Source organism: Anolis carolinensis, chromosome 2 (genome assembly GCF_035594765.1).
Source record: "Anolis carolinensis isolate JA03-04 chromosome 2, rAnoCar3.1.pri, whole genome shotgun sequence".
Taxonomy (NCBI): Eukaryota; Metazoa; Chordata; class Lepidosauria; order Squamata; family Dactyloidae; genus Anolis; species Anolis carolinensis.
This window is the reverse complement of record NC_085842.1, coordinates 173,256,116-173,272,861: the sequence shown is the minus strand read 5'-3', so window position 1 is coordinate 173,272,861 and position 16,746 is coordinate 173,256,116. Positions and strand designations below refer to the sequence as shown.

The 16,746-nt window shown below is 42.7% G+C and overlaps 1 protein-coding gene across 4 annotated transcripts in view; it reads left to right on the top strand.

Moving 5' to 3' along the window:
* lrp1 (LDL receptor related protein 1) overlaps positions 1–16,746 on the top strand; it is a 384,066-nt gene that overhangs the window by 358,908 nt on the left and 8,412 nt on the right. For all 4 annotated transcript variants that reach the window (XM_062971112.1, XM_062971111.1, XM_062971114.1 and 1 more), the window contains 17 exons: positions 486–592; positions 1,324–1,456; positions 2,252–2,371; positions 3,130–3,252; positions 3,768–3,905; positions 4,122–4,256; positions 6,315–6,434; positions 7,508–7,776; positions 7,904–8,082; positions 8,187–8,293; positions 10,440–10,556; positions 11,042–11,218; positions 12,225–12,365; positions 12,547–12,720; positions 13,247–13,408; positions 14,474–14,648; positions 16,335–16,439. In XM_062971112.1, the coding sequence (XP_062827182.1) occupies positions 486–592; positions 1,324–1,456; positions 2,252–2,371; positions 3,130–3,252; positions 3,768–3,905; positions 4,122–4,256; positions 6,315–6,434; positions 7,508–7,776; positions 7,904–8,082; positions 8,187–8,293; positions 10,440–10,556; positions 11,042–11,218; positions 12,225–12,365; positions 12,547–12,720; positions 13,247–13,408; positions 14,474–14,648; positions 16,335–16,439 (2,482 nt within the window). The remainder of the gene's footprint in view (positions 1–485; positions 593–1,323; positions 1,457–2,251; positions 2,372–3,129; positions 3,253–3,767; positions 3,906–4,121; positions 4,257–6,314; positions 6,435–7,507; positions 7,777–7,903; positions 8,083–8,186; positions 8,294–10,439; positions 10,557–11,041; positions 11,219–12,224; positions 12,366–12,546; positions 12,721–13,246; positions 13,409–14,473; positions 14,649–16,334; positions 16,440–16,746) is intronic.

Sequence of the window (16,746 nt, the reverse complement as noted above, 5' to 3'; positions counted from 1 at the left end):
ATCTCCCAGTCATCATGGCTGCCAACTACCTGAGGGATTCTGAGAACTGTACTCCAATCACGTAGCCTTCCCAAGGTGTGATTGTTCTCCCTGACACTCATCATTGCAGGGCTTATATGGAACATGCCTAGATGATGGTGGTTTGCCACTTCCGCTATCAAAAAGTGAAGCTCTCAGTCAATACAGCGTAGCTAGCCTGCCAAATGCTGCTAATGTAATAGTGCAGTTTGAGACAACTAGAAACCAAAATGTTCCATTTCTTCTCCCCACCCCTATTTGTTTTCCTCTGTGGCTTCTCCTGTGTTCTCTTCCTTGTTGTCAACAGTATTCTTTGTTAGATTCATAGTTCTGTTTATGCCTGCCCAGTGACATACTAGGAATAAGCAACCACATTTAAACCCTGAATTATACATTACCCCCACCCCCTTCCTGTGCTCATTGAGACTTTCCAACTCACCTGTCCTATGCTTCTTCTCTGTTTGCAGAACCCAGGCCTTGCTCTGAAAGTGAATTCTCCTGTGCTAATGGGCGCTGTATTGCTGGCCGGTGGAAATGTGATGGGGATCATGACTGTGCTGATGGCTCTGATGAGGTAATGGACATTTTGGTTTGGTTTCAAACTTGGTTATGGTATGGAGATGTCTGGGCTGCTTTGGTGGATGATTATACAGGACCTAGACAAGGAAATGTATGGTCCTTATAGGTTCTGCTGGACCTCTCCTTTTGGACTGTCTTCTGTGATAGGCTTTGGAGCAAAAGGTTCCAGTCCTTCTCAGAAGCATAGCTTCAAATGATGCTGGAAGATGCCAGTTTGACAGCATGAGTATTGGCCTTTGTTATCTCTCAGAGTTCAGATCTATAACCCATGGAGTTTAACAGATGTATGAAATTTTGGGGAGAGGTCAGCAGGAGTTTGGTGTCACCAGCATGCTGGTGATATCCAACTTCTTTCAATCTCCCTGGCTTAGGGCCATGAACATCGCGGCATAAGCAAGCTGGAACCACCTGCCCTCCCCATGGCAAGTCACCTTTAGGTCAACACTCCGATTTCGGCGACTCAAGGGGGGGGCAAGCTGTTCCCCCTTCAAGGGCCACATTTGCCAATTTAATTTTTGTGCATTTTAAATTATTCACAGATTTGATTAATATGGAATCTCTAGATCTACACATAATCCCTCTGTGGCCAGACTTTAATGGGTTGCTTAACTGAATTCTTTGTGACTGGCCAAAGGCCGGCCCTTGTGTCTGAGCTGAAAAACTTGTCTGTCACTGAGTGATCTTGTTTGCTTCCCTTCCTTCCCTTCCCCATTTCTCCCTTTACAGAAAGAATGCAAGCCACGCTGTGATCAAGACCAGTTCCACTGCAAGAGTGGGCACTGCATTCCACTTCTATGGCGCTGTGATGCCGATGCAGATTGCATGGATGGCAGTGATGAGGAAGACTGTGGCACCAGAGGTAAGGGTCCTCCCACATCTCCTTGCTCTTGGAAAGAAGTGGTTAGAGTGGCTTCATTTAGGGCCAAATCGAGTGTGAGGCATCAATACAGAAGGGGGGAAATGAAGTAAAACATTGGCATACCTGTAAGTGTCAAGTTACAGAACTCTCTTTTCCTGGAAATACACTAGTTGTCGCTTTTATACAGTCCTTGGCAACCAGGTTCAGAGCTGGCTCCATGCTTGAAGGACACAGTCTTCTCTAGTGACTGCCCTTTTGTATCAGCTGACCCCAGGAAGCTTATCTGTATGTGATAGCAATGCTGCAAACAGAATTGAGCTGTGTAGTGTAGCCACCCAGTTTACTGCACTGTTCCATAATATGGAGCATTGAGAGAACTGAAAAATATGATTTGAATGAAATTGTAAAAGAAAAATGTTACAAAATAGATGCATTTTAGATTGATCCCAAGCAACTGCCCAAGGACACTTTGCCTTTAAGAAGTGATATACACTGAGTGTTGGAGTGTAAAGAATGCAGCCAAATGCAAGAAAGGAATTAATTCAGATTTACATTCCAGTAAATCTCTATGTGTGGAAATGGTCACTGCCTATGTTTTTAAGGCCTCTGGGGTGGGAGCACAGCTGCAAATGAGACTCTCAGTGCATGCAGTCCAAAGTCTTGGTCAAAGCTTGTAAAAGATATGTGGGTAAACTATAGTTCCCAAAAGGTTGTGGGACTCATGAAAGTTTTAGTCCAAAAGGCTTGTCCGTGTCTCAGTTGCTGATGCATTCTGACTCATTTACTACTCCACAGTGAGGACCTGTCCCCTGGATGAGTTCCAGTGCAACAACACCCTGTGCAAGCCTTTGGCCTGGAAGTGTGATGGCGAGGACGACTGTGGGGACAACTCTGATGAGAATCATGAGGAATGCTGTGAGTGTCCTGGACTTCCTTTCCCACTTCTATTCTCTTTCCCGTATCCATAATCATACATGTGTGTGATTTAATTGTTAAATTTATAGTGAAGCCACATCCAGTTGTATTTAGACCCTCAGATGGCACAACCATTCATTACCATCCCTCCTGTTCAACTCCCAATCCTCCCACCCTATGGAAGCTCATTGGTGCCAGGCAGGTGTGTGGAATCTCCCTGGACCCAATGGGGAAAGAGAGGAAGAGGGAGAGGGTGGCACTGCCAAGGGGAGAACCAGGAAGAAAGACATGGCTGGAGAGGAGGAGGGGAGTTACAAAACCTAGATGAAGATCTCTCACTAGACACCCTTTATTAAATGTAGGGCTGGCCGAAAACAATTTGTTGCCCAAAGCAGAGCAGCAGGTTGTGACTTCTGTTCAACCAGGTTGGGGTCCTAGTCTCTGAAGCCAGCCAAGCTCTTTTAGCACATGAGACAGAACATTCAAGAGAGTAACAAAACAACTGTTTAAAAAGTGAGGAATTTGTAGTTTGCCTTTCTTTAATGTCTAATTTGTTTGTGATTCCCTATAGAAAACCAACAAGCTCTTCCTTGTTCATTTTATCCTAAACTAGGATTCAGGAAATAGAGGAACCCAGGATGTAACTAGTGGTGGTTGTGGGATCCTCCATTGTTACTCACCCCTCTTGGTTCACAATCACCTTTTGCCTTCATGTGTTTGTCTGACATTCCAACCATTTTTCTCTTTTTCTGGTACAGTGAAATTCCAGTGTCCGCCCAACAGACCATTCCGCTGCAAGAACGATCGCGTATGTCTGTGGATTGGCCGCCAGTGTGACGGCATTGACAATTGTGGGGATGGTACTGATGAGCAATTCTGTGGTGAGTGCCTCTGCCTCCCACACACACATACACACACAGGGTGTGCAAAAATTTTGCAGACAGCTCCCCAAGATGACCGTATGTCGCTCAGGGTCCTCTATTGCTCATCAAATTGTAGATTTATACTTTGCTGTACTCAAGTCTATAACTAATGAGAGCAGATGTTAAATAACAGCTAAACCTGAAATTCTCCTAGGCTTTTGTGATACATGTATATATATGTGTGTGTGTGTGTGTGTGTGTGTGTGTGTGTGTGTGTGTGTATGTATATATATATATATATATATATATATATATATATATATATATAGGCAAATTCCTTTGTGGTTGGGGCTACTCCGTTCTGTCTTAGAATTTGGGATGAATCTGTAATGCAGTCATACGTGCTGTGGGCACAAGTTCCTTTTCCCATTTGGTTTTATGCTCTTTTAAAAGGGAATAGGAAAGGAAAGGGAATTTTGACACCACAAGCACATTTATCATGGGTTCTCACTGCTGTCTCTGAAATTTTGCAGAATCACCAACTGTAAGGAGCTGCAGCCATGAGAAGAATGAATTTCACTGCTTGAACGGGAAATGCATCAGTGCTGAGCTTCAGTGCAACTTCTTTGATGACTGTGGAGATGGATCCGATGAGTATAAATGCTTGACAGGTGAGTGATTAATCAAGGACTGACAGATTTGGGCTAGGACCAAAGGTTGGGATTGGTGATTCAGGGAGAAGGGGAGTTTTAGATGCTAGGAATGATAGCTGTGTATGCTTTGGCAGATCACACACATACTCCCCATTTGGAACTCAACTCTTCACCTGTTCCTCTCTTTGGTGTTGGCTGATACAGGATTTGTCCATTTCCGTTTTCTGCCTGTAGATCCCAAGACCTATGGATGTCACACTAATGTGTCTATGTGTGGCGATGATGCCAAATGTGTCCAGACCAACACATCTGTGTACTGCACCTGCCCCAGCGGCTTCCAGAAAGTGCCAGACAAGAATTCCTGCCAAGGTACTGGGCCAAGAGATGGGTCCTGCCAAGAAAGTTCTTGAAAATACAGGAATGAAATCTGAGAAGTGTGCTGCAAATTTCACAGAAGAGTGTCAGCTTGCACCACCTACAACAGGGTCCCCTAAGAATATCTGGAAATGCGTAGAAAACCTTGGAAGAAATTTCACTAGATTTTATGCAAAATCTTTTTGTGCCCATCATTGTTTCTCTGTCAACCAAAAGCAGAAAAGAATTTCCAAAACCACAATGAAATTTTGCTTCAGTCATAACTTTGCTGACTGGGTCTGGTTTAGCTAGAAGCAGCTCCGGACACATCCAAGTTATAATTCTGATATAAAAATTAACCTCTGCCTCAAAACACACTGGTATCCAGTGCACGATCAGCTGCCTGGCTGCAGCATTTTGGACTGATTGAAGTTTCAAAACATTTTTTGAAGACAGTCCCATATTGTCTATAAGGGAAGTAATCAAAGCATGTGTCACAGTGATAAGATCTGACTCAAGAAATCAAACTGGCGTGCTAATTTTAACCATGCGAATGCCCTCCTGGTAACAGCCAAAACCTGGGCATCCAGGCTTACAGTCAAAGTCCAGGAGCATATCCAAGTTGTGAACCTGGGATTTTCAAGGGGGAATATAACCCTTTCCAGCAAAGGCTGAATCTTTATTCCCTGATTATTCTCCTGGTTAACAACACATACCCTATGTACTGGAGTATAAGCTGGGTTTTTCAGCCCTTTTAAGGGCTGAAAAGGCCCCCTCGGCTTATACTTGAGTGAGGGTCCTGGCCGGCTTATATTCAGGTCTGCTTATACTCAAGTATATGGGTAATAATAGTTGGACAGTCTAATCTTATTTAAGTCTTATTATTATTTTAAATTACAGTTTTATGTAAATATTCAAAAACATTTAATCTACTGATGCCTCAGTTAATGTAATTTTATTGGTATAAAGTTTTATTTTTTACTTTTGAAATTTACCACTAGCTGCTCCATTTCCCACCTTCATCTTATACTCGAATCAATACGTTTTTCCAGTTTTAGGTGGTAAAATTAGGTGTCTCGGCTTAAATTCGGGCTGGCTTATACTCGAGTATATACGGTATGTCTTGTCTGGATTAAATTTCTGTTTGTTCCCCCTGATCCAGTCTATTACTGACAGCAGAGGCTGGTTTAGTACAGAAACAATTCTCTTGGAATCAGATAAAAAAGAGATAGAGTTGTGTGTGTTAGCATATTGATGACACTGGATTCCAGATCTCTAGATGGCCTTTCCCAGTGGTTTCATGTAGCTGTTAAACATTACGGGAAACAGAATCAAGCCATGAGGACACCACAATGGCCAAGGGATCTTCACCCTCTTAGAAAAACCAGAGCCATCCCTAGAATGGTGCCCCCCAAGTTCCATCCCAGAGAGGCAACTAAGAAGGATGCTATGGTTGATGGTTTCAAAATCTGTTAAGATGTCTAGCAGAACCAACAGTGACACACTTTCCTGTTTAGTTTCTGTAAAGGATCTTGACCAGATCTTGTGTTTTGGTAATGGTCATTCTCATGAATTTCTAAATGGAATTTTCTGGTTCAGTCCTGTGTGTGTGTGTGTGTGTGTATTACCTCTCAAAAAATTGAACTAAAATATTTTACTGCAGGAAAATATTGTATCAGCATTTATCCTTTCTGTTTGCTTTATGTTGTGACTGCAAAATATGTTTCCTGAGTATTTAATAATCGTAATCAGAACCCATGATTCTGTATGTAGCTCCAGGACTGTTGAAAGGGTGAAAAGTAAAAGAAACATCAGATACAATCCAGCAGATAATGGTAACAGCTGCAGGTGAAACTGGTGTCAGAAATGGTAAAGCTGTATTTCTGGAGTAAGTGAGCCCACATCTTGTCTTTTCCCATATCCTTTAACTGCTTGAGAAAGTTGGGCAAGAGTTGGTGACAGGAGAGGGGGAAAAAGATGACTGGTGAATTTTTGGGCAAGTGTCTTTCTGTAATATAGATTCCAGTGTTTGCATCCAGTAACCTTTTTTTAACTTTCTCTTGTTCTTTTTAGACATCAATGAATGCCTGAAATTTGGAGTTTGCAGTCAACTCTGTAACAACACAAAGGGCTCATATATGTGTACTTGTGCCAAGAACTTCATGAAGACCCATCAGATGTGCAAGGCAGAAGGTACCAGCACCTTATCTAGGAGGAACCTTTTTCTCATAGTTTGTATAGTTGAGTGTGTGCACATCTATGCATGCTTAACAGACCCATGATAATGCGCATGAGGTGTCATGCAATTTACAGCTTTTCTTCTATAGGCTATCACTTCTACTTTGTCAGTAACTGCTACATTGAAAAAAGAAATAATAGCTTGTCTCATGTCTGATTTTGGTAGAAGACAGTAAAGAAAGCTGAGATAAAGTGGTGGCAGCTTAGACTCTTAGCTAATGGAGGAAATATATCTTGTCTTCCACTTTGGAATTATTTTTATCACACCGTCTGGGGAATTTCTGAGAGCTGTATTCCAAGAAGTTAGCTTTTCCCATGATTTTAACAATGAGACTCTCAGCAAGTTCCAAAACTCACTTATTTCATTATGAAGAAATGATTAGTAGTTTTGGATGGTTCATGTCCACTGCTTCACCATAAGCCTGATTAATGATAGTTAAGAAGTTTTTTTTCGAGTCAGGAGCAACTTGACAAACTGCAAGTTGCTTCTGGTGTGAGAGAATTGGCTGTTTACAATGATGTTGCCCAGGGGACGCCCAGATGTTTTTGGTGTTTTACCATCCTTATGGGAGGCTTCCCTCATGCCCCCACATGGGGAGCTAGAGTTGACAGAGGGAGCTCACCTACTCTCCTCAGATTCCAACCACCAACCTATCATTCAGCAGTCCTGCCAGCACAAGGGTTAACCTATTGCACCACCGGGGGCTCCTATAAGTAAGGAATTAAAACTCCTTAAAATGTATGCAGTTTCTACTATTTAGGATTATTAGAAGCACATTCAGCTTGACTTGCTGTGCCCTCCATTCCCATCTAAGATGTGAGGTTTGTCCCTCTTAAGAACCATAGTAATTGTATCCCATTGGAGACCTGATTTACTTGGATCTCAATAAAATGTAAAACAAAGCCATTTTTGTCACGTGATGACCTGCTTTATTGAATGATCCATCCTCTTGTTCATATGTGTAATATTTGATTAAGTGCCCCATGATGATTGTTCAAGGATTTCTTGGACTTCTCTTCCTTCCCAGGATCTGAATACCAGGTACTTTACATTGCTGATGACAACAAGATCCGCAGCATGTACCACTTTAACCCCAATTCGGCCTACGAACCTGCCTTCCAAGGGGATGAGAGTGTCCGCATTGCTGCCATGGATGTGTATGTCAAGGGCAACAAGATCTACTGGACCAACTGGCATACAGGACGTATCTCTTGCCGAGAGCTGCCATCCACCGCAGGCTCTAGTGCTTCCAATCGTAATCGGAGGCAGAGCGATGGTGCAGTCACCCACCTAAATGTATGTAACAGAGCTTTCGTGAGAAAATACAAGCAGGTTCCAAATTGAAAAAACTGGAATCCAGAAGTGTAGTTAGAAAGGTCCTATGCTTCAATTTTTGATGCCCATGGTGTGTTGACTTTTACAGATATCAGGGCTGAAGATGCCAAGGGGTATTGCCATAGACTGGGTTGCTGGGAACATTTACTGGACAGATTCAGGACGTGATGTCATTGAAGTGGCACAGATGAAAGGCGAGAACCGTAAGACTCTGATCTCTGGCATGATTGATGAGCCACACGCTATTGTAGTGGATCCACTGCGAGGGTAAGATTTGCCATTCTATTGTTTAATGGCTTGGGGTTTTTTACCAGTTTCTTCTGCCTCTCACCCCTTCAGAGTTACCTGAAAGAATCTCTCTTTCTTTATAGTACCATGTACTGGTCTGACTGGGGGAATCACCCTAAGATTGAGACAGCTGCTATGGATGGGACTCTGAGGGAGACCCTTGTACAGGACAATATCCAATGGCCCACAGGTGAGCTGAGAGCGGGTGGATTTTACCTTTCATATTTCCCTACTAGGTATTAATCAAACATTAAGCCACATTCAAGACTACAAGTTTTCTTTTTTAAAGAAAAATTCATTCAAGAGAAGATCAAATAAGACATACAAACAAGCATTTTAGGTATATAAAACTATCAAATCTACAAAATTACATACTGTTGGCTATAAGTAAATTCCAATTAAACAACTATAAAATACAAAAAACTATGAACTTCTCACACTCTATCTGATAATTGTTAACTCTTATTCATTTACTCCCTTTAAGCTAGTGGTTTTCAACCTAGAGTCCCCAGATGTTTTTGGCCTTCAACTCCCAGAAATCCTAACAGCTGGTAAACTGGCTGGGATTTCTGGGAGTTGTAGGCCAAAAACATATGGGGACCCCAGGTTGAGAACCACTGCTTTTAAGCAATATTGCAGTCGCACTTCTACCTTATGCTTCACTATATAAATGCATTAATCCCACAGTTGAAAAATGTCCCCACTGTTTCTGTAAAAAGGTGATGAACAGGCCCCAGTTGTTCTCAAAACAGATCAAAGGTTTCTCCATAATCAATGTATCCATCTCAGCTAATTCCCAATGCAGGAAGATGAAGGCTAATTTCATCAGCCTTCATCTTCTTGTGTTGAGATAACTGGTTCCTTCCATTTCTGGAATACACAATATTGCAGCAGTTATCATATATTGTAGCATTCTCCGCAATTCTCTTTTTAGATCAGTAATTCCCAAAGTGGGCGTTACCGCACACTGGTGGGCACTGCAGCAATCCAGGGGGGCAGTGATGGCACCTATTAGGAGACAGGGGCGGGGCCAGGGGAGGGGTGGGGCCTCTTCCCAAGTGCCGGAGACAGGGCTGAGCACCTGAGGCACCTGTTAGGACACAAGGGGTAGAGCTAGAGGAGTGGGCGTGGCTTCTTCCCAAGAACCCGAGACAGGGCTGAGAATCTATACCTCTCCTGAGGCGCTTGTTTGGACACACAGGGCGGAGCTAGGGAAGGGGGTGTGGCCTCCTTCCAAGAGCCCGAGACAGGGTTGAGCCTCTATACTTCTCCTGAGAGGCCTTTTAGGACTAAAGGGCAGGGCTAGGGGCAGGGGTGGGGCCTCTTCCCAAGAGCGCGAGACAGGGCTGAGCCTCTGTATACCTCCCCTGAGGTGTTTATTAGAACACGGGGTGGGGTATAGAGGTTCAGCCCCGTCAGGCACTTGGGAAGAGGCCCCACCCCCTCCTCTAGCCCTTCCCCCTGTGTCCTGGCAGGCGCTGCGGAACAGGGATAGAAGCTCAGCACTGCCTCAGAGCTCATAACTCCGCCCGCCCCAGTCCTGGCTGCCTATTTGTGGCCCCGCCCACCTCCCCCTCCCCACCCTGCATCTTGGGCTAGGGGAGAGGCTCAGCCCTGCCCTCTTGAGCAGGAGCCATGCCCACCCCTCTAAGCCATGCCCCCCTTTCCAGGTGATACACAAATGCTGAAATCAGAATGAATAGTGCAAATTCTCCATGTGTAGCAATAGATGAAATTGCCTGATAATGAACATGAGCAATCTCATAATGTCTTTTCCAGACTTCCTCCATCTAATTATCTTCAGAAGTTTTGGACCATATCTCCCATTGGACCCAGCTGATATGACATGGGATCATGGGAACTGAAGTCTAGGACAGTTGAAAGGCTTATTATTAGGGAAAGCTGGGCTGCTGTGTCTGGCAATAGTTCTCCAGGGCCTGAGACCCAGGAGAGGGCCTTTCAAAGTGTATCAGTCCTCCTTGCTGAGGTTCCCAATCATTGAACCGGGGGAGTTCTCCTATCGCATGATAGTCATATAGAGAAGTTGTGTCATATATGACTGACCAACATTAAAGAAACAAGGAGGGCTAGGAAGTCAGTGCTTTACTTTCTCTTAACCTGGTCAAGGCATTGACACAGAAAAAGGATCTGGTGAGAATCCTGCACAAGAAAAAGTGAAGATTTCTGTCCCAGCTGACAGTTCAAACTTAGACACATATGGCATTTATAATACATGCTCTGGGTGTCAAGACTTTTCCTTAGAAATTGAGACGTGCATGATTTTTGGTGTTTTTACAAATTTAGATGTTGAACCTATGCATTTTGATTACCTGCAGGACTGGCTGTTGATTACCATAATGAGCGTCTGTACTGGGCTGATGCCAAACTTTCTGTCATTGGCAGCATTAGACTCAATGGCACTGACCCCGTAGTGGCCATTGATAGCAAAAAAGGTAAGAATAAATTAAATTTGACGATGTGTGTGCATTCCTTGGTGCCCCCAGCCTCTTTGGTATTAGCAAAGGAGATATGCATCACAGTCATTGTTACTCATTGGGATCTGAGGTCTTCCATGACATTGTGGCAGAGAATCTGCACTGGACTTTAAAGGAACCACCCCCCCCCCCCCCCCCCAATTTGGTGATCCCAAATCCAGTGCTCTGTCTGGACAAAGTCTAAGAATATGACACCCATTGAATTGCCTCTTCTGTCAGAGAACATGCAATATTTATGTTCACAGCACCTCAAATTTCTTACTTCTCTACAGATCAGAAAGTAGACTTGTTCTTATTTTGTGTCCAGCCCTCCCTGCAAAAAAACAAAAATAACCCTGATACACAATACATTTAGTTGAAATGTGTTCTAGCCTCTCTCCCAGACAAGGTGTCCATTGGTCACAGCTTGCTTGTAACTCTTATTTCATCTTTTCTTACCATAGGTCTCACTCACCCCTTCAGCATTGATATTTTTGAGGACTACATCTATGGTGTCACCTATATCAACAACCGCATCTTCAAGATCCACAAATTTGGTCATGGCACTGTCACCAATCTTACTGCTGGACTGAACCATGCCACTGATGTAGTACTGTACCACCAATACAAGCAGCCAGATGGTTGGTACTACCTATTAGAATAACAAATCTTGGCTGATTCCATGATAAGAGCTGAACAACTTGTAGTAGATTTGAAGTAGAAAAAATGTATGGAGATAAGACGAATAGAAAAGGCTAGAATGTCAACTATAGTTTAAAAAACTCAGGTGTGGTTTAGCATGATGCCTAACTTAACAAATTATTATGTATAATAGTTTAGCAGATATGAAACTATAGTCATATCTCTGTCTCTGGAGGCAGCTACATTATAGAAACAGAAGGGCTTAAAAATGAGATGAAGCTGTGCCTTATAACATTTGAAATTCATGGGTAATACTTAGCATAGTTTGATGAGGTACCTGCTTGAGGGCCCTTCCTCACAGCCCTATATCCCAGAATATCAAGGCAGCAAATTCCACAATATCTGTTTTGAACTGGATTATCTGAGTCCACTTCCTTATATTCCAGTTCAAAGCAGATAATGTGGGATTTTATTCAGCTGTGTGGAAGGGACCTGAGATACAGACAGTTTTCAAATATTTAAACTGTTAGTGAAGGAGCAGTCAGGAATATTTGAGAAATCTAAATATATGGCATGGTTATCAGTTAGATAACATATTGTGCTGATGTCCTCTGCATTCATTTCTAATTATAATTATGTGTCCAAAAGCTTTATCTCCATGAGATTTCAGTCCAAGATTGATAGATCAATTGAGGCCCATTAGCTGGGACGAGGAAAGGACTGTAGATGTTCACAGTTTGATCCCAAGGGATAAAGGTGGCAAACTAATGGGGAAAGTATGGCTAGCATATATACTGAGCTAGAGAAGTGCCATATGCATAATGAAGAGCCTATTCAAGAACTAGATGAGAAGCAGGCATTTTAAAAAAAATTGAATGGAAGACTTACCTGTCAGTTCTCCATCAGTCTCTCTCTAGAGGCCTGAGTATCTCTCTACCAATCAAGAGGGACAAATTTCCCAGAGGCTCCATTGAGCTCTCCTTTCTTGGTGTCTTTCCTCTTCAGTGGCCAACCCATGTGACAGAAAGAAATGTGAATGGCTCTGTCTCCTGAGCCCCAGTGGTCCTGTGTGCACTTGCCCTAATGGCAGAAGATTGGACAATGGTACCTGTGTACTCATCCCCACACCGAGTGTCTCACCTGTTGGTAAGTGTATTTCTCTTTCTCTTTCACTCTCATACACACACCATTCCTAAAAACAAACACTGACGCAAGCATTTTTGTCTTCTTTATGAGAGGTATTTTCCAGAGCTTGGGAAAGCTCAGGGAATCCTAGAAACCTAGCATGACCAGTAAGGCCAGCAGTCTCAGTTGCTTCTGTTTTTAGTTCCAGAGACTGACACCTGTGATCTGGTTTGCCTCAATGGTGGCAACTGCTTCCTGAACGCCCGCAAGCAAGCCAAATGCCGATGCCAGCCACGCTACAGTGGGGACAAGTGCCAGAATGACCAGTGCTCGGACTACTGCCAAAATGGGGGCACCTGTGCTGCTTCATTCTCAGGTAATGGGGGTTCGGTTGACATGGGGAGGGAGAGAATTGGATGATTTGGAGGTAGAACTCAAATGGGAGACGGATGCAGATCAATTACTTCTTAAAGTGGCGCTAATAGTTCGGTCTCTGTCCCTAAGAATGAACTTCTACAAGCTCAGGGTAACCTGTTGTTGCCTCAACTGAAATTAAAAAAAACCCAAATGTTTTAATCTCAAAATGAGGGCATTTTCCAATGGGCATTGGTTGAGTAGCATGAAAAGATAAGATACCAGATTTTATAGAATCCTGACTTGCAATAATATCTTCATCCCTTTTGACCACTTCCTTCTAAAACTAGTAATGCTCTGATCCGGAAATAATTGAACAACTGTTTCAAAGGAAGCAGTATACATTCATCTTGCCTAAGGTTTTTTGCACGATTTTATTGTACTGTTTTGCAGTTCTTCTGACTGAACATTGAGCTCTGTGCAAAATAGGGTACGTTGTATGGTCCCAGTCTGCTCATAACCTCTCTGCTTTCTACCACCAAATTCAGGGGTCCCAACTTGCCGCTGCCCCAATGGATTCACTGGTTCTCAGTGCAACAAGCAGTCGTGTGCAGACTACTGCTTCAATAACGGCAGTTGCACTGTCAACCGGGGCAACCAACCCAACTGCCGCTGCCCACCAGAATTCATGGGTGACAGATGCCAATACAGTAAGTGCGCTCATTTTTCTTGAACTCTCAGCAAATGCAGGACTGGAGAAAATGTAGGGTGGGTGTGTCCGAGTGTGCATTCTTCTAGTGTGGTATTATTTAAATCCCTAGTCTTCATTTTAGGCTCTTGAGGAGTTCTAGAGCAGCAGTAGACTCCTACTGCTAGTTGCACATATCCTGTTGTTTCCTTGGCCTTGTCTAGCTTCAAATACACCTTGTCTATTCTCAGCAGGAGCCAATTCTTGCAGCACATGTAGAGTGGGATATGAGAACAAAGGGATTGGTGGTTTGAGCTCTGATAAAAGGGAGTGTTTCATCCTGTAATAGTGAAGCATATAGTCACCCCTCCCCCAGAGACAATGGGACACCCATCCATACAGTTCTCAGCCTGACTTACTGGGTCTGCTATTTCATCTATTAAATATTTAAGTACTTGGTACTTTCCTAAAGAATGATACAGCTCGATTTTCTCTTATCCAAAATCTTTGGAACCAGAAATGCTGGGATTTTTTATCTGTGAAATTGCAAGAATCCAAGCACAGTGCTTGGATTGCGGAAGGAATCCCTACCTCCCATAATTTCATAAATCCTTGCATCTCTCTCCAGCCTCGAGTCTCATTCTTTTGTTACCTGTGTTGTGTATGAGGTGTAAGGCTTGAGGGAGACTGAGGATATAAGAGACCTCTGACAGAAATATTTGAGGAGAAAATACAGTAAATAATATACTGGAGATCCCAGGGATCCTGCCAACCACCTGATTCTGCTTTTCAAAAATATAAGCAGGAGTGTTACAGCCACCACCTCAAAGGCAAAAGCAGGAGGCTGGTGGCAAAAGGTTCCAGATTTTGGAGTACTTTTGATTTCAAGATTAAGGATGCTCAATTGTTTTCCTCATAAAAAATAAAACGAGTATGTAGAAAGCCTAGAGAAGATGGAAAGAAATGCTTGCTGTGCCATCCGAGATGTGTTTACACCTGTCTGGATAAGACTGAATATTGGCTCCAGGACCTGCTATTATGAATGAATCCTTCAAGCCATATTTTGGATTTTTCCTGTATCTTTTAGGCCTGTGCCCTGGCTACTGCGAGAATGGAGGTGTGTGCCACCTGTCAGCTTCGGGAGTTCGCCAGTGCCGCTGCTCACCAAATTACTATGGTGACCATTGCCAGCATAACAAGTGTGATCGCTGTCTGAAGGGCAACTGTTCTGTTGACAAACAGACTGGCAACGTCACCTGCATGTAGGTGCCCAGAATATTTTGAGCAGGGAGGGAGGGGTCTGGCCTGGTGTTGAATAATGACAATCCAGGGCACTTTAAGCCTCCCACAAATAGAAGACACTGGAAGGGGACTGTGCAAAACAGTTATAAGTGGAGACTAGATTGCTTTCAGGAGAGAAAAGTTAATGGACACCAAGTCAATGCTTAAACAGGAGAAGGAATATGAGATAACTTGGGAGTGTGTTGCAAAGACAACATAATAACTGAATTATTTGTTGGGGGGTTGGTATAATGAATAATGAGCAACTTCAGAAAACGTAGAGGGAAACATTAACCAAAAATCTCTCTCAGAGCACTAACAATGTATGTATTTATGTATTTGAATGTGCCTTGACCAGGACCGCCCAGTGAATATTATGACTTAATGGGGATTCAGACATTAGTTTGCTTTGGCATTATTTGATACTTAAGCAACTACACCAGCCTTCCCCTCCTTGGTGATTTCCAGATGTATAGGACTTCAGTTCTTCCAGCTATGGGATTCTGGAGTTTGTAAACAACATCATGTTGAGAGCACCAAGCTGGAAAAGGCTGCCCTATGTCTTTATCTGTTCTAAACCCTTGACCTCAGACTTAAACCATGTGAGGAAGTAAGTAAAGAAAGCCAGGGTGCACACCCCTCACAACGATGTAACTACAAGTTGGTTAGTTTTCTGAAATTAGGTATGGAAAGAAAGCTATAAGAGGCTTTCTGATACCTCTTGCTTCAGAACTATCTAGTTGTAAAAAGAGAATGGATCAATTTATGTACAATGCAACCTAATCCATACAGCTGTTATTTGGGCTGAGATCAATAATGAGTGTAAAGCACGCTGTAGATTGTCAAGGGCTGTGTTAACAGTTCTTTAAATATGATTAATGGATAAGGAGGCTCTCTTGCGGTATGGCAAGTCTGAAGAATTAGGTATAGAGGGGGGTAAAAATACCTAAAATGATCACAAACAAAAAGCATATATCAAGTATCAAGAAACCCTATCAAGAATCTAGGACTGACCAGAATCTTTTTTTTTTTTTTTGGTTTGGGACTTATTCTGCACAAAATTTCACATTGTTTTGTACAGACAACTGCATTTTCTGCACAGTTTTTCTGGAGGAGGATAAAAATATCTAAAATGATTAAAAAACAAAAAAACACATATCAAGTATCTAGAAATTCTATTAAGAATATGACCGACCAGACTCTGTTTTTGGGTTAGGACTTACTCTGCACAAAATTTCAAATTGTTGTTTTATACTGAATACAGCATTTTCTGCACATTTTTCTGAAAATACTATTTTCTGCACATAAAATGTTTTTGTGTGTAAAACAACAAACAACCTTTCAAATAGGCTTTAAAATTGAGAGGTTTTCTAAGTCTTTCCCTCAGAGAAAGAAAATTGCTAAAAATTACTTGTTGCTTCCTCTGAGGAGAAAATTAGTGGTGAATTATGTCCCTACATAAGGCTTCCAATATCTCAGATGTACAGTTTCAGACATATAAAAGAAGGTGCTTGTATGTACACCCCTTACATTGGAGCATAACCTATTATAACACACACACACACACACACAACTGAGGGAATGGGATTTGTTTGTAGGGCAGGGGTGAGGAGGGAAGAAGAAGGAACCTATGTTGCTCTGACCATGCCTTCCTTCTACTCTTGCAGATGTCCTGATGGTAGGACAGCCCCCAGCTGCTTGACTTGCAATGACTACTGCTTGAACGGGGGCACATGTACAATGAATACCGAAACTTTGATGCCAGAATGCCAGTGAGTTTCCTGACACATATATTCCCTAATCTGGGGGCTGTAGAACCTTTGGCTGTCTTACTGTTAATGAGCTACTATTTCCATTATGTTTTACTTTTAGGCAGGGTCATTAAACTCTATGGGAATTTGGAGTTCAATAACTTTTAAACTGATTTTTCTTGGCCTGCCCTTATTCATGATCATCTTCATTCTAGGATATTCATGGATCTTTTCCTTGGATTACATGATTTTCTGTTTTGCACAATTTATATGATATACCCGTATTTCTTTGCATAATAGTTGCACCCCCTATTTTCAGGGTGGCAAA